The 23,637-nt window shown below is 50.3% G+C and overlaps 11 protein-coding genes across 15 annotated transcripts; 5 read left to right on the top strand and 6 right to left on the bottom strand.

The window, feature by feature from the left end:
- Nucleotides 1-1,067: 1,067 nt before the first annotated feature.
- On the bottom strand, nucleotides 1,068-2,939 carry TERG_02634 (uncharacterized protein; the record flags this gene model as incomplete). Its single annotated transcript, XM_003237878.2, has 2 exons — nucleotides 2,726-2,939; nucleotides 1,068-2,619 (listed from the first exon to the last, which is right to left on the bottom strand). Exons 1-2 carry the CDS (start codon nucleotides 2,836-2,838, stop codon nucleotides 1,068-1,070), a joined length of 1,665 nt encoding a protein of 554 aa, XP_003237926.1. The 5' UTR covers nucleotides 2,839-2,939.
- An 801-nt stretch (nucleotides 2,940-3,740) lies between these two features.
- Nucleotides 3,741-5,104, top strand: TERG_02635 (uncharacterized protein; the record flags this gene model as incomplete). The annotated part of the gene is made up of 2 exons (XM_003237879.2): nucleotides 3,741-3,996; nucleotides 4,054-5,104. The coding sequence occupies 2 exons, from the start codon at nucleotides 3,741-3,743 to the stop codon at nucleotides 4,899-4,901; spliced, it is 1,104 nt and encodes a 367-aa protein (XP_003237927.1). The 3' UTR covers nucleotides 4,902-5,104.
- Nucleotides 5,105-5,109: 5 nt separating this feature from the next.
- TERG_02636 (uncharacterized protein) lies at nucleotides 5,110-7,944 on the bottom strand. Of its 2 annotated transcripts, XM_003237880.2 has the most exons (4): nucleotides 6,844-7,944; nucleotides 6,631-6,784; nucleotides 5,527-6,569; nucleotides 5,110-5,466 (listed from the first exon to the last, which is right to left on the bottom strand). In XM_003237880.2, the coding sequence occupies exons 1-4, from the start codon at nucleotides 7,257-7,259 to the stop codon at nucleotides 5,292-5,294; spliced, it is 1,788 nt and encodes a 595-aa protein (XP_003237928.1). In that variant the 5' UTR covers nucleotides 7,260-7,944; the 3' UTR covers nucleotides 5,110-5,291. The 2 variants fall into 2 exon arrangements, with proteins under 2 accessions (XP_003237928.1, XP_047605701.1); XM_047749442.1 differs by having other exon boundaries at nucleotides 5,110-6,569.
- A 63-nt stretch (nucleotides 7,945-8,007) lies between these two features.
- On the bottom strand, nucleotides 8,008-10,568 carry TERG_02637 (uncharacterized protein). Of its 3 annotated transcripts, XM_003237881.2 has the most exons (3): nucleotides 10,189-10,568; nucleotides 9,093-10,070; nucleotides 8,008-9,007 (listed from the first exon to the last, which is right to left on the bottom strand). In XM_003237881.2, the coding sequence occupies exons 1-3, from the start codon at nucleotides 10,430-10,432 to the stop codon at nucleotides 8,871-8,873; spliced, it is 1,359 nt and encodes a 452-aa protein (XP_003237929.1). In that variant the 5' UTR covers nucleotides 10,433-10,568; the 3' UTR covers nucleotides 8,008-8,870. The 3 variants fall into 3 exon arrangements, with proteins under 3 accessions (XP_003237929.1, XP_047605702.1, XP_047603912.1); XM_047749443.1 differs by having other exon boundaries at nucleotides 8,008-10,008; XM_047747942.1 differs by having other exon boundaries at nucleotides 8,008-10,070.
- Nucleotides 10,569-10,702: 134 nt separating this feature from the next.
- TERG_11870 (uncharacterized protein) lies at nucleotides 10,703-11,182 on the bottom strand (the record flags this gene model as incomplete). Its single annotated transcript, XM_047750916.1, has 1 exon — nucleotides 10,703-11,182. One exon carries the CDS (start codon nucleotides 11,180-11,182, stop codon nucleotides 10,703-10,705), a length of 480 nt encoding a protein of 159 aa, XP_047605703.1.
- Nucleotides 11,183-11,215: 33 nt separating this feature from the next.
- TERG_11871 (uncharacterized protein) lies at nucleotides 11,216-12,274 on the bottom strand (the record flags this gene model as incomplete). The annotated part of the gene is made up of 6 exons (XM_047750917.1): nucleotides 11,216-11,238; nucleotides 11,312-11,484; nucleotides 11,539-11,720; nucleotides 11,779-11,878; nucleotides 11,961-12,055; nucleotides 12,113-12,274. 6 exons carry the CDS (start codon nucleotides 12,272-12,274, stop codon nucleotides 11,216-11,218), a joined length of 735 nt encoding a protein of 244 aa, XP_047605704.1.
- A 420-nt stretch (nucleotides 12,275-12,694) lies between these two features.
- On the top strand, nucleotides 12,695-13,216 carry TERG_11872 (uncharacterized protein; the record flags this gene model as incomplete). Its single annotated transcript, XM_047750918.1, has 1 exon — nucleotides 12,695-13,216. One exon carries the CDS (start codon nucleotides 12,695-12,697, stop codon nucleotides 13,214-13,216), a length of 522 nt encoding a protein of 173 aa, XP_047605705.1.
- Nucleotides 13,217-13,456: 240 nt separating this feature from the next.
- Nucleotides 13,457-16,652, top strand: TERG_11873 (uncharacterized protein; the record flags this gene model as incomplete). Its single annotated transcript, XM_003237883.2, has 2 exons — nucleotides 13,457-16,401; nucleotides 16,460-16,652. The coding sequence occupies 2 exons, from the start codon at nucleotides 13,457-13,459 to the stop codon at nucleotides 16,650-16,652; spliced, it is 3,138 nt and encodes a 1,045-aa protein (XP_003237931.2).
- Nucleotides 16,653-16,837: 185 nt separating this feature from the next.
- TERG_02640 (rRNA-processing protein UTP22) lies at nucleotides 16,838-20,098 on the bottom strand (the record flags this gene model as incomplete). The annotated part of the gene is made up of 1 exon (XM_003237884.1): nucleotides 16,838-20,098. The coding sequence occupies one exon, from the start codon at nucleotides 20,096-20,098 to the stop codon at nucleotides 16,838-16,840; it is 3,261 nt and encodes a 1,086-aa protein (XP_003237932.1).
- Nucleotides 20,099-20,268: 170 nt separating this feature from the next.
- TERG_02641 (uncharacterized protein) lies at nucleotides 20,269-22,680 on the top strand (the record flags this gene model as incomplete). 2 transcript variants are annotated; one of them, XM_047749444.1, is made up of 2 exons in its annotated part: nucleotides 20,269-22,546; nucleotides 22,609-22,680. In XM_047749444.1, exon 1 carries the CDS (start codon nucleotides 20,892-20,894, stop codon nucleotides 22,473-22,475), a length of 1,584 nt encoding a protein of 527 aa, XP_047605706.1. In that variant the 5' UTR covers nucleotides 20,269-20,891. The 2 variants fall into 2 exon arrangements, with proteins under 2 accessions (XP_047605706.1, XP_047603913.1); XM_047747943.1 differs by lacking the exon at nucleotides 22,609-22,680 and having other exon boundaries at nucleotides 20,322-20,646; nucleotides 20,817-22,475.
- Nucleotides 22,681-23,089: 409 nt separating this feature from the next.
- TERG_11874 (uncharacterized protein) lies at nucleotides 23,090-23,611 on the top strand (the record flags this gene model as incomplete). The annotated part of the gene is made up of 2 exons (XM_047750919.1): nucleotides 23,090-23,146; nucleotides 23,294-23,611. The coding sequence occupies 2 exons, from the start codon at nucleotides 23,090-23,092 to the stop codon at nucleotides 23,609-23,611; spliced, it is 375 nt and encodes a 124-aa protein (XP_047605707.1).
- Nucleotides 23,612-23,637: the final 26 nt, after the last annotated feature.

A 23,637-nucleotide genomic window follows, 5' to 3' on the forward strand; every position in this document is an offset into this window, starting at 1 on the left:
ATGGCTTTTTCTTACTTTAATATGATACGGGCTTTGTTTGCTGTTTGATAGGGTTGATCGGGTTTGGCGTCGGTGATACATAAAATAACCCCAGATGTAATAGAGGCCGGCTGGTGTGGTAGCTGTCTATATTCGCCCAAAAACATACATAATCAATTCAACGCGATTACAGTTGATTTCATCTTGTAATAGATGTACTTTCACTCTCTATCTGTCTCGTCGTAAACATGCAATAAACATGCATTCGCATGTCGGTATACGTGTCATCGGTCAATGACTTCACTGTATCAAGGTACGTCCACAACACATGTATGAATCTTGCTATTTCACTTGGATATCACTATTTTTATGCCTGATAATGAATATTCCCATCTTATATAACCTATATACCCAATTAGGGATATATATTATATGTTCGAGACGTTGATGTAGTTGTGTTCAATATGTCAATTTGTACATTTTCAATCAAAAGATAAAAATATCAAATTTTGAAATAAAAATATCCAAAATCACCCGAAAACCGATGAAAATCACAACACCACCACCACCAGGCCATATTACATACGGAAACCCGTCCCATTCCTTTTAGATAGCTGCATTCTACATTTTAGATCATATATATCTACATAGTTTGCGGTTTTGGTGGGTGCCGACGCTGTTTTGCTTGAAATCAGAGCAGGGGCGACAGGTAAACAAACCACACCCCCTCAACTATACGCGGTCAACGGGCGATATATATAAAAACTACAACAGTCTATACGTTATCAACACCGTAGAAGATGGCCTAAATGGTTATCTGGTCATGTTGATCATGGGTTGTCGGCGTTGCGATACTTCCAACTGTACCCGTACGCGCTGACAGCTACGTGCAACAACACCCCTGGATGCTCACAAGGTGCTTAATTACTGCGATATAAACATTGATATACTCCGTATCTACTGCGCCAATAGTTTAAACCAAGAGATAAGTAATCGTCTAATTTATTCGCTGCGTGATATATTTATATACGTCAAGTCATCAAACATGATCATAGCCACCAGAGTGTAGTCATAGTCATAGAAGAGGATTACCTCCTCTTCTTCTTCGCTGCCTGCTGCTGCTTCTGGCTTACTGGAGCCTGAGCATGGCCCTCTTCCCTCAGGTGAGTGAACAGCTTACTCCTGGACGTAAAAGACGCCCGGCAAACAGCGCAGACAAACTGCTCTGCTCCCAATGCCTGGGCTGCAGCGGCCTTCTTGGCGCGTTTCTGCTTGGCCTTGCCTGGCTTCTTGGCCGGGAGGACGATGTCTTCATCCTCGTCCTCGCCCTCGTCCTGGGCTTCAGCTTGGCCGGTGGAGAGCGAGGATAGTTTTCCTGTAATGGGATCTATGTCTTGGTTGTCGCCCAGGACGTGTTTTCGGATCTCCTCCTCGTCTACCTCGTCGCCGTCTAAATCGCCTGTACCTTGACCCACCGGGGGAGGATGTGGTTGATCGGCCCTGGCCTCCGACGACGGCTCAGGGGATTCACTTCTGTCCGAAGAATAGTCAGCAGGGTCAGCGTCGCTTAGTTCCTGTTTTGATGCTGGGGTTTGGAACCCCGTCAGCTCAGGCTCATTATTATTATTATTATTCTCATGCTCGTGCCCATCATTGGAATCAGACAATGGCTCCATCTCCCCGGGCTCCACCGCGTCCAGGTTGAGGTGCTTGTCTTCCAGCTTCATCTCACGCTGCAGCTGCTTGAGTGCCTTGACGTGCTTCTTGCTCCGTTCATGGGCTTCGAACTGCTTCTCGCTCTTGAAGGTCTTGTTACATATCACGCACTCAAAGTGGTTCTGCTCAGACTCGGTCTCGCTCGGGAATAGCTCCTCGTCTGCTTCCGTCGACTGAGCCCACTCAGGGAGTGTAAAGTCCCGCAGTTTAGCCTCATTAGCCCGGCGGGAACGGGCAGCTTGGGCGGCCGCGGACTCACGGAGGATCCGTTGGCGATCCGCCTCGCTCTGGACGGTAGCCTTGTAGCGGGGGTCTCGTTTGCGTACAAATGCAACCAGCGAGCGGACGGCGTCGTTGAAATCCCTAATACCATCCTCTCGTAGACGACGGTTTTCCTTCTCCATCAACCGTCGTACACGGCGGTCGGGAGCCTCGGAGTACCTGTACACGTCCTTCCACGCGTAGGACTTTTTCGTGGCGAAACTGCTCCAGGCAGCGTAGAATCTGCGCACAGAGTCAGGGGCATCGTCTTTACGGCCAAAAGAGGGGTAGTGGATGGGTTCTAGATCGTCCAGCCGGCATGCTACAAGCTCCTCGCTGGCCAGCCGGCTGAAGGTATCATTGAGGCCCCCAAAGAAGCCGGTGGGCGCGTCCGAAAACTCCATGCGAGGGTTGAACTTCATGATTAGCGACATGACATCAGCGGCCGCCGTAAACCGTGAGTTTTCTGGCCCCTGCACGCCCGCATCACCACCGGTGCCGCCTGCATCCTTATGCGAGTCATACCAGGCGCGTTCTTGGGGATCCGAAAGGATCTCATACGCCGACTGCACCTCCGCAAAGAGCGCGGTCGCCTCCTCGACGTTCCCGTAGTTTTTGTCCGGGTGTAGCTCGAGTGCTTTTCGTCGATATGCTTTCTTTATCCTAGACCAGGCAATAATAATATAAACAGTTAGCCAAAACCAAACCGCAACCTGAAGGAGGGCTAGATATACAAGTCTGCGGCTAGCTGAAATAGGAAAATGCATACTCTTCAGCTGTGGCATCCCGTTCCACCCCTAAGATCGCGTAAAAGTCTCTTTCGAAAGCATCGTGAGCTTCATCTGCGGCACCCTGGCGGGAGGAGGACTGGCCTTGACCCATCAGCAGCAAAAAAAAGGTATGACCAAAAAAAAAATAAAAAACAACAACCACTCCTTTTTTTATTTTCGTGGCGGAGGGTGTTTATCGTGATATCATCCGCCACCACTGCGCACGAGATGAATCTACTCGTCCACCGATATCGAGCGCCGCGTGGGAGTATCCGATCTATCTTGCTGTTGTCTCTTTTTTTTTCTGATATAATTTTTTTTTTTTGGAGCGAGAAGAGTATCACGTGATATGTCGCGACTCCTCGAGGACGTACGGGAAGATGAAGAAGAAAGACGAAGAAGACGAAGAAGACGAAGAAGAAGAAGCAAAAGGAGAGGATGGCGATTCGACCTGCGTGTGGCAGCAGTCAGCGTCGATGGAAAGGAAAAAGGAGGCAGGAGAAAAAGCAAGCTGCAACTAACTAGCCAAATCGGACGTGTTAGAAGCGGCTTTTGATCGAGCAGCGAGCGCAAAGGAGCCAGGAGAGACGGGAAGAAAAAGCACTGAAAAACCTCACGAGACGCGGATTTTGGCAACGCTGGCCTGGCCTGCTCTGAACCTCGAGCGTCGCCGCAGCGCTCTGACGGCCTCTGCTCAGGGTGCTCCCGTGGTGCGGGCGCAGGACGCTGCCATTGGCGCCGGGGAAAGCTGGAGGCCCGCTGCTGCAGGTTAGCCGTTCAACCTTTTTTCGTGGAGCCAACAATTGGTTCGTGCATATAACTATTGATTACATCGGAGCGATGGAGATGAGGCATCAGTTATCGCTGGCGGGAGGGAGGCATCGGGGTATTAAAGGGGGTGGTGAGGTCGGGAGGGTGAGGTTGAAGACGTGAGGAAAGCCGAGAGTGAAGTAAATATAGGGGTAAGCTTATAACTTACTACTTGCTACTGCGTATCGACAACTGCAGACAGCGATGACATCTCTGCAGCACAACAGCATCATGCAGCAGACGAATGCCTGGAGACGGGCGGGGGCGCCGCTGCCGGTCTGCAACGAGGGCGATGTTTGCGACGACGAGACGAGACGGGACGTGGACCTGATGATTCTGGACTACATCGTCTGCGCGGCCCTGACGTCCATCCTGCACGAGCGCATCGCGGACAGACAGGGCGCAGAGCAGCGGCAGGAGGGCATCCACGGCTGTGACCGGTGGCTCGAGATAGCAGAGGGTGAGTCTAGTTTCATATCTACCTGGGCTTCAAAAAGCTGACGGCTGGTGTAACTAGCTACGTTGCACCTGTTCAAGACGAACAACCCCGGAGAAACGCTCTCGGACGACATCAAATTCAAGATAAAGACACTCAACTTCTCAAACCTCTTCTTCAGACGGTTCAAGCGGACGGCTTACTTACCGTCTCGCGCGGCCCTGGCTGCTCAACGCAAGAAAAGCAGCGAGAGGGCCAGACGATGGCTCGAGGAGAACAGCTTCCAAGAAACTGCTCCTGCAGAGGAGCTGGATCGAGCATTTGAACATGTCGAGCCCATATCAGCCTCGCAGATAGATGAGAACCGGCGGACGTTCCTTGACCATATGGCTGTCAAGGAGACAGAGGAGTACGAGTTTGACGTTGAAGCGTCGGTCACGCTGTGTGATATCCTGCCTGAGCTGATGGAGCTTTGCGACTCGGCCCCTGAATCCGTCAGTGATGATATCTGCACCATTGCTGTCCTGTTTATGCTGCATGCCGCTATAGAGCAGGGCTTACTATATGGCCGGGTAGGGAGGGAGGTTCTCGACGAGACATTTGCATGGGGGAACAAAGACGATGACCACAGCTGGGCGGAGACAAGGGATAGGCATCGGCTATCTCTTTGTCCGAATGCCGATGATGCCGACGACGACGACGACGATGATGATGCGGATGAAGACTACGGCGAGCAGTTGAAGAGGATCATCTATGAGAACCCCCCATTCGAGTTTGAAGGAGAAGTCCTGAACTTGATACAGACGTTGCAGCGGACATGGGATGCACCGATCCTTAACCAGCTGGAGCAAGGCAAATTATTTTCATTAGGCGAGGATGAAGTCGCGGCTTTCAAGCGACGGGTGGTATTCAATCATTCCGGGAGTTAGCATAACAGAAAAGAATAGGATAGACCCCGAAACAAGGAGCACACATGGAAAGGAAAAGAAGCAGCAGAAGAAACAATATAATAATCAAAATATACAGAGGGGAGAGTGTGGTATGGTATGTAAAAATATCAACGCCCCCTTTCGTTCCCAAATTCATGTCCAAAAAGAATAAGAACCACAAGCAAGCAATCCGTAGCCCGGAAGTAAAAAATGCCCAAACCCAGAGAGCTAAATGATAATAAGTAGAGATCATAAGCTGTCGTGTCTTCGTTAACGTTTGGTTTTTCGATAATGTTTTTGTAGTTTTGATGCATTTTATCCTTTTTTTTTTTTGTTCTCTCTTTTTTTGATATAGAAAAAGCCGATGCAAGCGAGATAATATTGAGCAGTCTAGTCGTCAGGATATTCATCACGGATGTTGCTCACGAAGCGGCGGGTTTCAATGTCCCATCGCTTGAAGAATTTGCCGGCAAAGCTGAAGAAGGCATCCGGCACTTCGGAAGCCTCGAGCTCGCATATTTCGATGTTTTCTTCCGCGACATAGCGGACGCTTTTATCTTCCACCCTGGATGTCGTTAGTATTGTTTTCCCTTTGTTCAGGGGGAAAAAGATATGAAAAACTTACAAGACGTGGTAGAAAGACTGATGGCGTCCGGCATGGAGACGGTCCACTCCCATACGCTCCATCCACTGCTCGCCAGCACCACACTCAGGGTCCCAGCCGGTAATAAGGCCGATGTACTCATATCGTTTGTGACGGAAGAGCTGGCCAACCTTGTACTTGACGTTGCCGTTGGCTGAGTTCCTTCGCCGGACCTGCTTTGGTATCTCATCACTGGCCTTCATCACGCTGACGCTCTCGCGTAGATGCTCATATTCAGGCAGGCTCTGGAACAGCGGGATCAGATACTGCTCGATGAGATACACGTCTGCTGGGAAATCCGTAGCAAAGTGCTCCATCAGCGATGGCAGGTGGCGGCGTAGAGGCAGATGTTCGGCTCGTCGGCGCTCAGGGCCCTGGGGGATGTTCTGTCGATCGGGATTTGCGTATTTGGCAAAGAGCATGGATGCCCAAAGGGCAGCATACTTGACGTTAACAATGTCGAGAGACGTCTGACGGAAGTGTGGTGTCTGCAGGACGGAGTTGAGTATGTTCTTGCCGCATCGAAGCACGATCTCGGCAGTGAATGACTCGCGAAGGAACGTTGACTGCGACAAGGTGAGGGCTCCCAGGAAGTTCAGCTGGCTCTGTAGCTCGGATACGGGAGTCTCGCTGGTCGAGCGGAAAGGGTCCATGTACATGAAGTCGCCCTCTTCTCCGTCTGGCAGTCGATTGCCAGCAAGGTCGTGATTGGGCTCTGGGCGGATGATAACGTGAACGTGGAAGGGGAAGCCACACGGATGGGCATCGAGGCCGAGTCTCTGAGCAACATAGCAGTATATAGCTGCGGAGATCAGAGGCAGTGAGTTGTGCCGTTCACTGGTCAGAGCGGCGCCCAGGAAGTTGTGCTCAATGTTGTAGAACTCCCTGCCGGACTCGATCCCGGTAAGATTGTTTTCTCGGAGGTATTCTGCTGTCATGATCGCTCGCTCTCGGGGCGTGTACTCGAGGATATTAGGGTACTGGCGTTTCATCCGTCCAACTATGTTGTTCAAGCTCCGTGATATCTATTCCTGTCAGCTTGCCCTGTAAAAGTTATAGTATTGTATACTACTGATGGGGACATACGTCGTCAAAATCTCCGGTGCCAGAGTCGAGGATGAACATGTCAAAGGCTCCCAGGGCGTGTTCGAGAGACACATCCTCGCCGTTCCTGAGCCTGTTCCAGGTGGGAATGGCCAGCGTTCGATGCAGACAGCCGAGTATAGCATTGCTGTAGTATCTATATGCCGTTCGTTAGTCTTGATATTCCATGGACAGGGTCAACCTAAAGACACGTACCTCCTGGCCAGGTAGTCTTCAAGGTCTTGAGGAGCGTCAGCGTGTCTGATCAGCGTATCCTTCGCATCATAGCCAAAGCTGACGATGCGGTGAATCTTCTCTATGCGTCCTGTCTGGCTGGCGAGGATGCTGTCCAGTATCTCCGTCGTCGAGCGGTCGATCTGATGCCTCAGCTTGTACAATTCTTTCCACTGCACGCTCTTTGCCGGCCTGGCAAACTTGTCGGTGATGTCATGACGCTTATCCCAGAAGCGAAACGAGGCTTTGCAGTAGCCGGCCCATAGCAAGGGAGCATTGGTGATGTGCGAGAAGCGCTTGGAGGTCTGCTCGAGTGCGATGGCGGCGGACGGCGGCGTGTAGGTGAGGATGCTGTGCAAAATTTCGTCTGGGAACTGGCTGAGCAGGATGCCCGGCATGGTCACTATCCTCAGCTTATAGCTAGAGTGATAGACTTCTTCTTGTTGCTGATGGGCGATGGTGATGGTGATGGCGGTGGTGATGGTAGGTGTAGGTAGATGGAGATGGGGGCGATGGAGATAAAGTGTTATTCGGACGAAGAGCCTCCCTATATTTATACTGCTCCGTCGGCCACCCGCAGCTTCATAGATGGAGACGATGGAGATGGATGCAGATGCTCACCCCGCCGTCTTCTTACTTCAGCATGCATGGCAGAGCACAGGTAGCAGTACCAGCTAGCTACTGTGACCGGGTTTACTCAGAAGTACCTAACTACATCCCTGGCCGTGGCTTCACGGAGCGTTGGCGCATGACTCCGTGTCCAAGGTAAGGCCTGCGGAAAATACGGGCTGATGAATGCTGCGATTCGTGTCCCGGAGGCAATGGCAGGCATGGTATTAGATTAGCTAGTTAATTATTTAGGGTCGTTATACAGCTGTGTGGTCTAAATATACACAAAATAAGTGGGCATAGTGTGTTCTCGCCGGCCGGCATATCGCCATTAAACAACGGTAGTGCGCCCATGGCGAGCTGGGGTCTGGCGACTAGTTACAGCATACCCCTGGCCGGACGAGGATGATGCCAGTTGCAATGCGGAGGAACCATTTGCTGTGTGTCCCATTCCAGCGGCCCGGGGAAGACGGACGGGAGGGAGGGAGGGAAAAGCCAGACGGAAGAAGTAGACGCAGACGCAGAGTCTTCTGTTCCCAGAGAGAGAAGGAGGCTTCCGTACGAAGCGGCTGGGGTCATCCTCGCTATGAAGTACCACATGGAGTATACTCCTAACGAGACAGTGGAAGTAGGGGGCTTTCGAGTTTTCGCCTCTCGGTCGAAGGCGTCTGACTAACTCCCGGGGTCAGGAATCAGCTCATCTCAAAGGTCTCCGGGGACAAAAACTAATGGATGCGGCCGGAGACGCATATTTTTTTTTAATATCTGGCTGATATTTGCTGAAGGACGCAAGAGACGACCCCCTTTCCCACCGCTCTTTCAAATTTTTTTCGTCATTCCGTCAGGTTTGGAGAGTTAAGAATTCCCCCTGTCCAGAATTTTTTTCGACAAGGTATAAACCCAGCAAATAAGACATTCCATGAACAGGGTGTGTTTTGGTATCATGTTGGCGCTGGCGTGCTTTGTTTACGTCGCCTTATGCATAAATAGTCCATCCTTGGCTCCCCTGTCAATTCGATAGGATTGTGGGTTTCCGGTGGGACCTGGGGTCGTTTTGTCAGAAGGAATTTGGGGAAGCCTGATGGTGATAGGCATGAGATCTGTAAACTGTGAGTTAGTGCAATGGACCGATGAGATATCAAGTAGGGCCGACGAGCGCAACCGAGAAGGCTTGCCGACCCGGAAGTCCATCCTTCGCATCCGCCATGCTACCGGCTGCATAGGTAATAACGTGCTGTGGGAGTGCGGTTGCTCCCCCCCGTACATATACGCAGCACGCCATACTTAAGTATAAGTAGTCCGGATATGTTTCCTTTCTGCAGGGACAACGAGCAGTCTCGCTATCGCCAGGGGTAGGTGGCATATTGAAACGGGAAACGGTCAGTCTTTTTTGGACCGCGTTACATCATGTTGCATACGTCGGTAGGCTCGCCGTAGACATCTACCATTGCGGCTCGCTCGTTCTCCCTCTGCTTGGCCTTGGTTTCCTTGGGAAAGGATGACTGCAGGAAGGTCAGCAGCTTTTGGTCTAGGTTTTCTACATGACGTTGTTAGGATTACTGTATGTTTTAAAACAACAACATATATGCTAAGGATGTACAAAGGCAAAGGTGAAGACCTACTGCTTGTTGCCTCCATGACAACCTCGGCTCGGCACATGGGACAGTGGTCCTGTTGCTGGCGCTGCATGACGACTAGGCACCGAATGCAGAAAACGTGCGAGCATCTCAGCCTGACCGGCTTGAAGGAGATAGTAAAACAGACAGGGCAAAGATAGTCATCCAGCTGCGGCACAACTACTAATATCTGCTCAGAGATTGCCTGGCAGACAGACCTTGAGAGACTGCTGGCGGAAAACGGTTCTGTTCTGGTAAAGGCCGATCGCGCGTGAAGTGCGGTTTGCTTGTCGAACTTCTTCAGGATCTTGCTCAGGGCCATGCCGTTGATTTCCTGGAACTTGAGATTCTGCAGCACCGCGAGGTTGATATGCATAAACATCTCAAGGGCGCGCCGGCCATTGCGCCCAAGCTTCTTGGCGTGCTGCTGCTTGACCAGCTGCGTCTGAAAGGCTTCGAGACGCTGGCGGGCAACCTCAGACGATCGCTCGCCGGAGTCTACTTCGCCCGTGGAGAAGAAGACCTGCATCTCCATGTAGATACGGAAGACTTCGCGCCAGGCATAGATGACAGCCTGATCGGCCTTTTTGGCAGGAGTCGCCGGACTTGTGACCTCGACAATACTTTCGCGCAGCAGGCCGACCTGACTATCAAGGTCCTTCTTTTCGTGCGCCTGCAGGTCCTCAAGGTTAGAGAGACCAGCTTTGAGCAGACGGAAGAACTCTGCGTCGGAGGAGAGGGGGATCTCGATCGACTGATAGGGCCCGTCCGCGTCGGTTTTCGTGGTGCAGGAGCTCTCGGATTCACCCATACAGGGATTATTTCCGACACTGCTGCTTGTGCTGCCGCTCGTGCTGTTGGACCTGATACTGCTGCTGTCCGTTTGTGCGATGGCGGGATAACTAAGTAGTTCACGCGGGGGCTTATCGTCCGAGCCCATGGCGAACGTCAGAACGGGGCGCAGGGAGGAGGAAGATTTGCATTCTGTTGTTCTGTATGAGTACAAGCTTGCGTGACGCATGAAAAAACAGGGAGGGAGAGAGAGATCGCCCATGCTCTCAACAGGGGGGAGTGCTTGGTTTGAGGGTGTCTATATACATACCCCTGAGCGAATATGCAAATCCCACACGGGCCAACCTGCCATCTCCCTCGCCATCGGCCAGGCTACCGTCCTCTGTCAGCCAGAAGCGATTGAGCACATCTGGACTGAGTCCCAGCGACAGCAGCTCGCTCTGCACCCGCTTGATGCACTTCTTCAGCTGGCGGTACGAGATGGCCGACCTCACCCACTGCGAAGGGAAGCCCTCATTCTCGAGGGTGCTCACGTAACTGTGGGCGAATTTCATCCTGGCGGCACTTTGACAACGCGCTCATTGGTATCTTTCTGCTTGTCAGGCTGCTCGGTTCTATCTTCAAGTCTTTATATCTCGTGTCTCTTATTATTATCCTGGTGGGAAAAGACGAAGTTAATAAGAGCAATATTTTTATATCACAAGGAAAAAAAAGAATAAAAGGAAAAATTACCAAAAACGGAAAAAGCAAAAAAAGGGGCGACAAAAGCACGGACTGGTCAGCTGATCCCTGCATCACTTACTAATCATTCATTAAGTAATCCCTTAGCTAAGCAGTTCTTCGCATTTGCGCTTGCGAGCGAGGATGCGACTCCAGCGGTTGACGGCAGCGGAGTAGTCGAAGCGGCGGCGGCGGGCGTAGTCGAGCTCGATTTGTCTGCTGTTCTGCTCGTCCGTTATCTGCGTGCGGAGGAGGCGTTGCTGCTCGACGAGGGCCTGGCGTTGGCGCGCAAGCGAGTCGAGGTCGTGTGCTCTGTTGCCGTTCTCGGCTGTCTCTGCTAGCTCGCTGGGCACCAATGCTAGCTCGAGTATAGCCGGGGTCAGCCCGTACTGCGCGTCTGGGCCGCACAGCACGGCGTTTTCAGGGTCTGCCTCGTCGCAGTTATCTCCGAACTCGGATAAGCGGCTGTTAAGGTGCTGGAGCCCCTTCACGTTGGATGCCAGGTCGGCAAGGTATCCGGTCATTGGGTCCTTGGACAGGCTTAGGATGGAAAACTCGATCTCTCCCTCTTCATACTCTGCCATCTTCGTCTGGATCTCGTTCGTCGCCAGTCCAAGCTAGTCTTCCTCCATGCATTTTCCTGCGAATAGTTAGATGCCGATGTTGCAAGAAACATGGGAGATTTTGGATAGGACTGGTGTCCGATGACATACCAAGACTCTGGGGTTGCCGTTCGAGACCGTCAAATTTCCATACCCTCTCCTTGGCCTTGACAAATGCGATGAAATGAAACCCGGCCTCGGACTCGTCTAGCTCCTGGTTTCCTCGGGCCTTCCACTTCTGCTGGTTCTTGAGCAGCATGTCTGTGTTGAGAATGTCCATTTTCCTGTACTGGTCAGCAGATGCAGTTGTGCTCCTATCATGCTTACAGACAACCTACCTGGCAAACGAGTTGTGCACCTTTTTGACAAATTCAAAGTTGCCAATCGCATAGCCTCGCATGGCGGGACTGAGGTCTTTGGTAAACTCCCGAAACGACTTCAGCTCCTCTCCTATCTCGATGTCTTCGATGTTGTAGATTATATTGAGCAACGCCACGGTGGCACATGCATTTTCCACGGTCTACTTCGTTAGTTCTACCGTTATCATGGAATGTGTGTCACCTTGGATTTCTATTTACCTGATTGGCAAACCATAGTGACTCCGGGCAAGTCTGTTCTTGTTTGTGAGGATCGTCTTCTCTCCAGCGAAAGAGAAATATGAGACCGTAAATGGGTTTCCTAAACTCATGTGTCAGCAGTTATTCTACATAAATAACTAGGTCCTCGACTACTACTAGGTAGCTCAGGGGTGTAAACATACGGCAAGAAGGCCAGCATCTCCTCGTCCAGCGACACCACTTCCTGCACCTTGACTCCCTTGACGCCGATGTCCTGTAGTATCGCATTGAATAATGCCTGTAGTCGGGTTAGCCACTCTCTAGCTTATCTATCAACCACCGCATAAGCACATACTGGTTCGTTTTCAATCTCACAGAAGCCGTTCCAGCTGTCCCTTTCCTCGCTGGTCAGAGGCCTCAACTCGTCCTCCGCGGTGCTTTTTTTCTGGACACCAGCCATCCTCCCACCCCTATCTCGACCTTCTTCCTGAGCAGCTGTCTTCTTCGCCCCTCCCATCTCGCGTCTGCCAGCTCTCACTCCGTCCTCTCTCTTCTTCGTCTCCTCTCAAGGTTGTTTTTGAAGCTTCGCGGAAGAGACTTTGGCCCGTGACCGCGCTAAACCTAATCAGGGCTGCATAAAAATAAAAAAAATTACTTCCAAGCATCAACACAGCTTCAAGCGAGCCAGACGACGACGAAGCCCAAGCGAAGACGAGGGTTTGACGAGATACATGCCCACCTGCGACGCACATTAGCACTATCCACTGCCTTAAGAGATCTACCGGACGAGATACGGCGGCGGAACTTATACCGGAATCGGTGGTAGATACCTCTGACGGTCGCCTGGATGGTACCTGGCACGCGTCTCGACCTCTAACCGGCCTCACCAGCAAACGAAACACCATATCAAAGGAGGCCCTGCAGAGACCATAATGCAATGAGTGACACTCCCCGACTACGTTCGGCTTTCCCTCGAACACCTCGCTCCGAACCACGGACCCCTCGAACGTCCACCGGCTACCATGACCCAACCGTTACGCCCGTCCCCTTTGGCCGGGGAAGCAAGATCAACTTCGCCAGCGCCAGCGCTGTTGTGAGGTCTGCCAATGCCGCTCAGCCTCAGGATAGGCCTCTGATACCGTTTCACATTGTCGATGCGCCTGCACAGCGACTCTATGTTGTTGCGTTTTATGCTGCGTTGAATGCATGGCGGTTTTACGAATACTGGACGTCTACGGATGAGGGGGATGCTACATGGCTGTTTTTGAAATGGCTGCTCATAGATGCTACATATCTGTTTGGGCTGCCTGTACTGCGGATTCCGTGGCTAGAGTGGGCATTTTCAACCACATTGGCGATATTCCTGGTTCATGTGGTGATGAACGTATTTTTGATGTTTAAGATTCCAGTACGTCAGACAAGCATATCATCGATCGGTCTGGAGTATACTGACGAATGACAAAACAGTTGCCGATGGAAGCCTGGGTCGTTTCTCTGTTCAAAATGGCCTATGACAGAGAGCTTTCTATCTCCGGACAACGCGTTAAACCTTATGACATACTACACAACTCGTCGTTAATTCTAGGCAAACATATCGTTCATATCTTGCCGGAAGGGTATACCTCTCCCCGGTACTCTCTATATATAGTTGCTGACTTACTTTTTTAGTTCTGCTGTTCTGAACCCAGACAAGGTTCCGATGTGTCTCGGCCATGCGCATTCTGTCAACCTCCCAATCCGAGTTAACCAGACCAACCCCATCCTCATAGAACTTCTGCGCTTTGACCTCGAAACTGGTGCAAACGAAACGATTGTTATCCCTGAGAAACAGGCCAAGACCCTCAGGCGTCAGGCCAGCCAAAACTATCCAAAATCAGAACAACGAGAATGGTTGGATCTTCTCTACCCCGTGCGCAAGACCGGTGTTTATCTAATCAAAAAAGTGGTGGATGAGTCCAAGCTTGCTGTTCATCATCGTTCCATGGATACTCTCGTTGTCAACTGCCCCAAAGCCTCGATGTTGACTCGCGGGGCCCACAAGTGCAGGGGCGGGCTATCAGATCTCACTATGTCAATGCACGGAACTCCACCGTTCAAGATAAAATGCAGTCGCACCGTCAACGACGTTGATCAAGGGATTTCCTTCCAAACCATTCAGCCAGAAGGCCACCAGAAGCTGCCAGAACCGGAGGAGGAGCCAACTAATCCAGTACTGGCCAAATTCAGCTGGGCTCGCCAACAAAAGGTGGAAGTTCCTCTGAACGAATCCCTAACTGCATTCGGGGAATGGACCTATGCTATTGAGGAAATCCATGATGGTTGTGGGAATGTTGTCAATTATACCAAAAACCCGGATATTGACGAGGGTCTTTGGTCTCAGCATCATCCGCAATCTCAACAATTCTTCGTTCATGAACTGCCTCGGGTATCCCTGTCCGGCTGTGATACACAAACATACCTCCAAATCGCCAAAGGAGAATCAATTGACCTCCCAGTTCATTTCCACGATACCGGGTATGGCCAGAATAAGGATTTCCCCTTCACTCTCAGCTACTCATTTTCTGAGTCTGGAGAGGATGGCGATAAGAGGGAGCCTACATCTGTTCATGAATATGAATTCAAGAATGCCAACACCAAGCCTAGAATCAAGGCTTCTGGCTGGTACAGTATTACTGGTATCTCCAGCCCATACTGTCGGGGTGAAGTCTTTGAGCCATCGTCCTGCTTCCTGCACAATCCAGCTGAGCCGCAGTTAGCTATCCGCCATGAAAAGATTTATGATACCTGTGCGAATAACTCCGTTGGTCTTCTGGTGTACCTCGATTTGATCGGAACGCCACCGTTCAAGGTCAGGTATTCCATAGAACACTCAAAGGGCGTACAAACCAGAGTACACACCATCAATGGCCTGCACGGACAACTTGATTTGAAGCCTGCAGAGGAAGGTCACTACAGATATAGGTTCCTGGATATATCTGATCGCATATACGAGGCTCGATCATTAAAAGACAGCGTACCAGCCCTAGAGCAGGATGTGAAACCTCCTGCCTCTGCGCAATTTGTCGGACCCCTCACAAGCCGCAAAGCCTGTTTCGGTGAACCTGTTTCAATGGACGTGATGTTTGTTGGCGAACCGCCATGGGTTTTGAACTACGAGGTTGTACACAACGGAAAGAGGAAGAAGCATGAACTGAAGAGTGATACCGATGTTGCGTCACTTTCCACTGCAGACCTTGTCAATGGCGGTGTTTACACTGTTGGTCTCACCAGCGTTAAGGACAGATCGAACTGCAAGAGAGCCCTGAAGGAGGAGATTCGGATTGAAGCCAGACCGAAAAGACCGCGTGTTGGATTTGGCCAGATAGATCAGAAACGAACTGTTCTAGCCTTGGAAGGTAAGGCGGTAGATCTTCCTTTGAGACTGGAAGGTGAAGCTCCATGGAAAGTGAAGTACCAGAACAAGCTCGACCCCTCCGCTGGCCCTGTGGAGAAAACCTTTTGGAATGCAAACAGCGTCCTTCGAGTAACGGATCAAGGACTGTATGAGATCATTGGTCTGTCAGATGCAACTTGCCCTGGATCAGTTGATGAGAAAGCGCATATTTTTGAAGTGTCCTGGATTGCCCGGCCCAAGATCACTGAGGTTGATGGTGTCAAACTGGGGCCTCAGACTATTATTGCAAAGGATGAAGTATGTGAAGGCGACGTGAACTCTTTAGAGCTGAAATTTGGTGGCAACCGTCCATACACAGTTCGGTACGAAGAGAGCTATAAGGCTGGAAATTCGAACCCAACTTCCCGCATGAGAAGTCTCACTGCTGCCCTAAACTCTGCCTCTATACCAATGCGGACTAATGTGGCTGGAAATTACACCTACAAGTTCCTGGAAATCGGAGATAATCTCTATAGCCCTGAAAAGAAAGCAAAGAATCCTATTATTGTCACCCAGAAGGTGAATCCCCGTCCATCGGCTCGGTTTGAGTCTCCTAGCAAAGTGTACGGATTCTGCAAGGAGGAAGAGCAGGAAGACGAGACAATCCCGATCATACTTGAAGGTATACCCCCATTCACGCTTGAACTTGCTGTCAAACATCATTCAAGCGCGAAGCCGGAGCTTCTTTCTATCCCCAACATCAACTCAAACCGATATGCTCTACCTGTTCTTCGCCAGTACCTTGATCTTGGACAGCATGTCATAAGCATCCGCAAAGTCCGAGATTCACGTGGCTGCCAAAGGGCGACCGAATTTGATGGTTCATCAGTCAGAGTATCCATTTCTGACGTGCCAACCATTATTCCTCTTGAATCACGAGAGGATTACTGTGTCGGCGAGAGAATATCCTTCTCTCTCTCCGGACATGCGCCGTTTGAAATCTACTACACCTTCGATGGTGTGGCAAGAAAGGCAAAGAGCCAGGCCACGACCTTCCGACGTATTGCGGAAATGCCTGGTGAATTCAAAATCACATCAGTCAGTGATGGAGCTAGTGGAAGGTGCCGAGTTCATAAGAATATCACCAAAGTGATACACCAGATGCCCAGCGTCAGGATCAGCCGTGGGGGTGTGTCTGTTGTCGATATACCCGAAGGTGGTGAAGCGGAGATCATGTTTGAGTTCTGGGGAACTCCTCCGTTCGAGTTCACGTAAGTTAATACTCATCTTCCAATACCAATCTCCATGTACTGACGGATACTTCTCTAGTTATACCCGCAGCTCGAATGACGGCAAGGGCAAGAAGCGTGTCATTCTCGACACTAAGAATGACATATCTCATGAGCACACGAAAACTATCAAAGCTTCAGATGAAGGAACATATGAAGTTATATCCATCAAGGACCGCTACTGTTCCTTTTCGACACAATCTGACAAAGGAAGCCGACGAGGCTTCTTTTAAACATACCCTCTTATCTATAACATCATGAACTTGCATGAAGAATGCGAAAAAAATTAAATGGATAATTAATGTGACCGGTTTATTTTTTGCTATCACCAAAGGAGGGCTCTTTTTTCTATCACAATATACACCAATTTCATCGTCATCTTCTATTTTACCCTCTACAAACACCAAAAATCATCGATTCAATGGAGCACCTGTACCTTAGAAATGATATCCCCTGCTATAGATGCAATTTCATTCAAAATTGCCTTTTTGTTCAATGCCACTTCTTCCCCATCCTGGGTCTTCTTCGGGCAAGATGAAAATCCAATCTTCAGACCAAATGGCTGTGTCTTTGTAGTTTGTGGATTCCAGAGTCCTGCTATCACTTTCTCGCTAGCATGGCCGCGGAAAAACAGAATGTGCTCTCCATACAGACTGCTGAGCTCTGCAACGAGATCACGAACCATTTCGTGTTTTGCATACTCGAATGTCAAGGCTGAGTCATGGAGATTCTTGAATGCGGCTTTATTTGGACGGCCCGAAACGAATGATGGACTTAGATGGAGCAAAAAGTCGTAATCATCTACGGGAGAGCGGAATAGTTCACCAACTTCCAAGTCCACGCCCTTTTCTCTGACGAGTTTTGATGCAGCCTTGGCTAACATGACCATTCGAGACGCTATGATTCTTGGTGGACGACTGTGCTGTGTCCACGTAACACCATCCGGGTCGATATTCGAGGCAGCAAAGAGAGCAACGTTCTTCATTACCGGGTCAATTTTTCGCCATGCCTCGAAGCGGGTGCGGATGTCTGTGAAGTCATGACTCTCAAGTTCGCCGCTAAAGTCCACTATGAGGGGCTCATGCTGCCAGTCCCACTTAGACAGCATATGTAGAGTTCGAAGGAAAGCTGTAAATGCGTTTGAAGGGGCATCCCAAGGGTAGGAGGAAAGGAATATTTGGCACGTTAGGAGCTCAAGGAGCTCTTCACGTACGAATGGAGCCAAAAGATGGGCGCCTATCCAGGATTTCAACATCCTGATAGCGATTGGTAGTAGTGGGTAACGGTTTGAGAGGCTCTGGAGCGCCTGGGCATGGCGAGGGGCTTGGAGGAAAGTTGCTTTGTAGGCGGCGAGAGCAACAGCAAGCTCCTCCTTTTTTCTTGCGGGTAAATCCTTACTCTTCAATTGGGCTTGTATGATAGCCTGCTCTGGTTCATGGTGGATGCGTAAACGGAATATTATAAACGGAGAATAATGGATCTCAAGGAACGAAGTATTCAGTAGATTGCTTTCGTGATTTTCTGTCCCGACTCTTGCTTCGATAACGCCGTCTGCTTTGCGGATAGACTCTTCTACTTTGAGGAGCAAAGCCACCTTGGTCATTTGAATCGAGCCTAGATCATCGGGCCAACGGGAAGAGGATTGAAACAGAAGGACGGCGTCCATAGGAGCTCCAGGAGAATCAGGTGAGCATCGAAGGAGGGGAGTGGCTAAAAGGAGCTGACTGAAAGCGATGGGGAGGCTTTCGTCGGACTGGAAATGCCTTTCAAGCTTCTGGAAAGCTTCTAGGACTGGTTCAGAGGCTGATGTGGTCGACAAGGCATTAGATATGCCAGGGATAGCTTGACCAATATCTGCTGCCATATAAACAATGTTCTCCGGAGTAACCTTGAAGTGGTGATGGAGAATATAGGTCAATATTTGTTGAACAGGGGTACCAGAAGAGGCCTGATCAGACCACACCAAACTCTCCTTGATGCTGCCATCTTTGAATCGACGTAGTTCGGCTTTATCACCCCAGAAGTCCCGGAAAGCAGCGGATTCTTCCTTATCTTCGACAGAAGGCCCATGGTCAATACTGCGACCCTGATTAGATGCATCGAGGTTCAATCCAGCAGTTATGGTCCATTTCTTGCTCTCCTTGGGCGGTGAGGCGGATTTGACAGCCCAGCTCGGTAGTTCACCCGAGGTGAGGTCTATCGCTGTGGCCCTATCCCCAAGGGCTTTCGTTAAAACTCGATGCAGGGACTGAAATCGTTCGGCTGCCTGGATTGTTGGCGGACGGCGTCCAGGTAACGTAATGGATATGACTTGGTCGAACCTGTAGAAGGCATCACAGACCTTCGTGATAAAAATACTGTCGAAATGATCGCGAGTTGAGTCATTTAGCATCTTAAGAGTCAAGGTAGCTTCGCGCTGGAGGAGTTTATAAGACCAAGGCGTCATCTTATATAGGACGTTTAAGCCTCGTTTCCCATCAAAAAGGCCGGGGAAGCCAGTATCAGCCACGGTACCTAACCCTTCTGGGGCATGCATCAGAAGTGGTTTCGTAAGATCTTTTCCGGAGAGGAACTGGAGAGTCGCCTTGAAAATCTGGTAGCTGCTGTAACTTGGAGCAAGTACGGGCTTTCCATTTGGACCCCCGCCCTCTAGGAGAAGAGCAAGGACAGTGGCCCATTCAAAGTGACCGAATCCGCCTGAGGCAAAAGAAGCTCCAAGCCCTCGCTGACGAAGCCAGGCCCGGCCCAGGATGCATGAATCTTTGAATGCGGCGCACTTGACACTGGCGGAGTGGTGTAGTTTTAGGTATGCGCTAACTACGGCTTCTGAACGCAAGGATGCGTTATAAATATGCGTAGAATGGGCGCCAATTGATTTATGCTCAACTTCGCTGTCTAGTCGAAGGCTATTATGCGACGGAAAAGTGTGAGAAAGAGCGAATGTATCCTTTTCAACTGCAGTTATGATACGAATGACACAATTTGACCGTGAAAAGTCATCCTCTGCGCCGTCTGCTGGCTGTAGTAAAAGGACCGGCCGAAGGGTATTTCCGTCCTGATATGTATAGCTCATAGAAAAGTCCACATCCTCTGCAGTTTTAATGGCTGCTGCAATGCGAGCAAGGTAGTATGCTCTCTTGTAGAAGTACCGATAGCTAGTATAATCCTTCTTGTGGAACAGCGTAGAGGGCAATGTAACGGCCAAATCAATGCAGGTAGGCCCTTGTCCCTTCCCCATAGTCTTGAGCGCAAAGCTTCCCACAACGTTTATATCCACCGGTTTGCTATATTCGAAGGTATATCGGACGTCCTTGGCTGGGGGAGGCTCTGGAAATGGAATCGCAACCTTTGAGGATTCGAATTCCTTCTTCGCTTCGGCGAGTGTCTTCGGAGTACCATTTGGGATCTCTTCAATGACGGTCTTCAGCTTCCGTAGGCTCTTCTCGACTCGGGAAAGGAGTTTATCGTAGTCAGGGCGCAGTTGACCGAGCAGCTCGTCCATCTGAAGCTTGAACATGCTCGACTTGAACTGCCCACGCGCGAGTGCATACTCGGCGGCGGAGTTGCTGGGCCGTCCATTGCGCTGGACAGCGGGTGACTTTGGTTTCTTTGGCGCGTTGGCGCTGTCTTCTTCCTCTCCGGAGCTCAGCTTCCTGCGCTTAAGAGTAGGACCCGACATTGCGCCCGTTGGTTGTGTTTGCTTCTTCCTCTTGATCTTTCGACTGATATCAGAAATATTTTTGACATTTTGATAGAAAATATTATGTATCTGTATTACCAGGCTTGGCGGTATATTTACAAATATTTGGTTTTAATTTCAAGTTACAATTGTAATTCTGTGACATGTGACTAATGACACCAAAAAAGGCCGAGGTCGGCGTCTTTTTTTCATTTCAACATTTTATATAAATTCAAAGCTGTTTGTTATATGAGCTTGTGATTGAATGGCTAGTTTGTTCTATGTCCATATCTGTTGTTGTTTGTGGGAGCATATAAGGGCAGCAGATAACCACTGTTCTCTTCTATTAAGCCCTCCTCCTACCAGGAATGATCCCTGGACAGCCACCTACTAGGGACGCAGTCTAGTCATAACAGCGGTCTTATCACTCTATACCCTCCATTAAGCCTCCATTAAGAAACAGAAGACATATCAGGGCTGCGAAGAGCTCAATTTTCATGTCTGTTGACCAGCCTGTTGGGGGCTCAGTCCCTCCGAACACTGCCCATGTAAGTGATACCCGATGAGTCAATATCAACCATGTATTGAAATTATATGGGAGCCTACGATATAATACATATATACTCTAGCAATGGGAATCCGCATCCAGCTCCTTGTTTTTACTGAAGCTGGCTGCTGGTATAGTCCTAGGCTGATACCGCTGCTGACATCTATATAGGCGATTAGTGTATCGCTTCCAACGTGGGAAGCCAATGTGGGATATGAAGAAGGGGATGCAAAGGTTATCAATGCCATGACTACAGGATACCCAAGATTCTTCGTCCATAAGAGCATCCAATGTCTTGCAAACGAGGTGATTGTCCGTTTTGGCCGGCAGGGAGACGCTGCCATGCTATTCCCATCGCCTAAAACCGCTGCGTGCTGTAGGGACTTCCTCCTGTCAAAGATACCCGAAGACGAAAAGACTGGAGTACGTATTGTAAGGCTTGTTATGCCGCCACAGATTACCCCTGCAGAGCTCAACGGTATCACATCGGAGCTTTGTGCAGTGCTTTACCCACAAAAGTATGGCGGTATCTCGAAGCAGGTATGGCAGCACAGTGGATCGGGAATCTCCAGTCGACGCGGCGAATTTTGTCTCAAAGCGCTGAATGGTGGATATCTCGTCGAAGAGTCTCAGGCGCAGGGACAAGGGCAAGCCAAGGGTGCAAAGGCAGACAGTGTCATACACAAGGGGCCAAAGAGATACCAGAAAGTTGAATTGCACGGTTCAACTAAACTAGCTGAGCCCACGTCTACCGGCGAAGGGGAGTTCAGCCAGTTTATCGAAGAGCGGTTTGGTCGAAACTTGGACATGTGCCTGGCTAACAACGCGAAGTTGGCTGTCAAAAGGCGGATTGCAGGGACATTGTCAGCGACAGAGGCAGACTCGCATAATCCTGAGAACGCCCGTATCCCGGGGCTCAACGAGGAGCATGTCATGCTCTACCCTACGGGTATGAACTCGATATTCAATGTGCACCAGCTCCTGCTCAAGGCCCGTGGACCCATGAAGAGTATCTGCTTCGGCTTCCCGTACATTGACACGCTGAAGATCCTGGAGAAATGGGGCCCGGGAGTGCTGTTCTACGGCCTTTGCTCGACGGAGGAGATAGATGATCTTGAGAAACGCCTGGAGGCAGGAGAGCGGTATCTTGCTCTATTTACCGAGTTCCCCGGGAACCCACTGCTGCGATCACCGGATCTTGAACGCATATATGCCCTTTCGAGGAAATATGAGTTCGCCGTTGTCGTGGACGAGTCGCTGGGCAACTTCATCAATGTGAATGTGCTCCCCTTTGCTGATGTGGTGGTCAGCAGCTTGACGAAGATATTCAGCGGAGACAGCAACGTTATGGGCGGCAGTGCAGTGTTCAATCCGCATGGACAGTTCTATACGCTGCTCAAGGAGGTGCTGGCACAAGAGTATGAAGATGACTATTGGGCCGAGGATGCGGTTTTCCTGGAACGCAATAGTCGGGACTTTGTCGGTCGTGTTGAGCGGATCAATAGGTCAGCGGAGACCTTGACCTCGTTGCTGGAAGCTTCGCCTCTGGGTAAGTCCATCAGTTATTGCTTTGGGCATGGAATTTGGGCTGTGGTTTTTTGCTTACTTTGTGTAGTCAAAGATGTGTACTATCCGAAGAACAGCCCAACAAAGGCGTTCTATGACCGATGTCGTAACCAGGGAGGAGGCTATGGAGGTTTGTTCTCAGCTACTTTCCATACGCCCGAGGCAGCAGCAACCTTTTTCGACAACCTTGCGGTTCTAAAGGGGCCTAGCCTGGGGACAAACTTCACCCTGAGGTTTGTTCTGTCTTGTGTGTCTTGTGTGTGAAGTATTGAAGCTAACTAACGTGTCACAGCTGCCCGTATACTATTCTGGCACATTATCAAGAACTGGACTGGGTGGGTTTAGTTAGGCAATCTGTGCTATTATATATTCTCCTATTGACGTAATCTATTTTTAGGCCAAATCCCTGAACGTCCCGTCTGATCTGGTGAGGATCAGCGTTGGGCTCGAGGACGTCGACGATATGAAGAAGAGAATCACACACGCACTTGAAGCGGTGGAGAAGAAACTGGGGAAAAGCAGCTGAAGAAGGTTCGGCATGGAGCCTTGCTGTTGAATTAACTCGTTAACTAAGTAAGGTGCCACAGTGGTGAGTTACATTATTAGGTGAGGTTTTATATGCCTGCTGGGTCCTCACGCTTAGCGATATCAACTATCGATGCATATGGACGAACGGGGGTGGAGTTTATTACCAGAGAAGACCAGGGAAAGTCAATGGCCGAGAGATAACTAGGTGGTCAAGATCATAAGGAATGGCAATATATGGATTTCCCAGGAACCAAGGTACTGCTTGGTGAAACAGGGCGCAAAAACGTATAGATTACAAGTAAATAGACCAGAATCGCCAGAAAAATCGGACAGAGCACTAGTGCACGATAATGGCGGCAAGGAAGGAGATGGGAGAGGAGCAAATAGGTATCAAACCGGGAGATAAAGTAGAGAACTGGGCCTGCACCGTCGCATACAAACAGTGACACTGGACGAAAAGGATGAGAGAAAAAAAAGGAAGAGTAAAATCAAGGGGTGTGTTATCATGGGATAACTTAAAACATGGCAATAATGCAAGTTTCATTCACTTAAAGGGTCGTTCATGGGCCGTGTCACTTGCAGCTGCGCTCAAGGAAGGGTTTCTGAGAGAACCACCTAGATCTCCGCTCCCGGTGCGGCGCAGGGCCTGTCTCATGGTCTCAACGTTTAGATCACTGCTGAGCATGGCGGACGGGCTATGGGGACAAGGTGGCGGGCTGCGCGGCACGCGAGCTCCACGGCTGGGTGAGGAATCAAGACATCTTGGCTCGCCGGGCGAGACACTGGTGGGTGGCGAGCTTCCTGGTCCATGGGAGGAGATGGGCGAGCGCATGGGCGAAGGCGACCTGTTGTTTCTGTTGTGTGTGCTGTGATTGTTCGTGGCCGGCGCGTTGGCAGG

Source organism: Trichophyton rubrum (assembly GCF_000151425.1).
Source record: "Trichophyton rubrum CBS 118892 genomic scaffold supercont2.2, whole genome shotgun sequence".
NCBI classification, from domain to species: Eukaryota; Fungi; Ascomycota; class Eurotiomycetes; order Onygenales; family Arthrodermataceae; genus Trichophyton; species Trichophyton rubrum.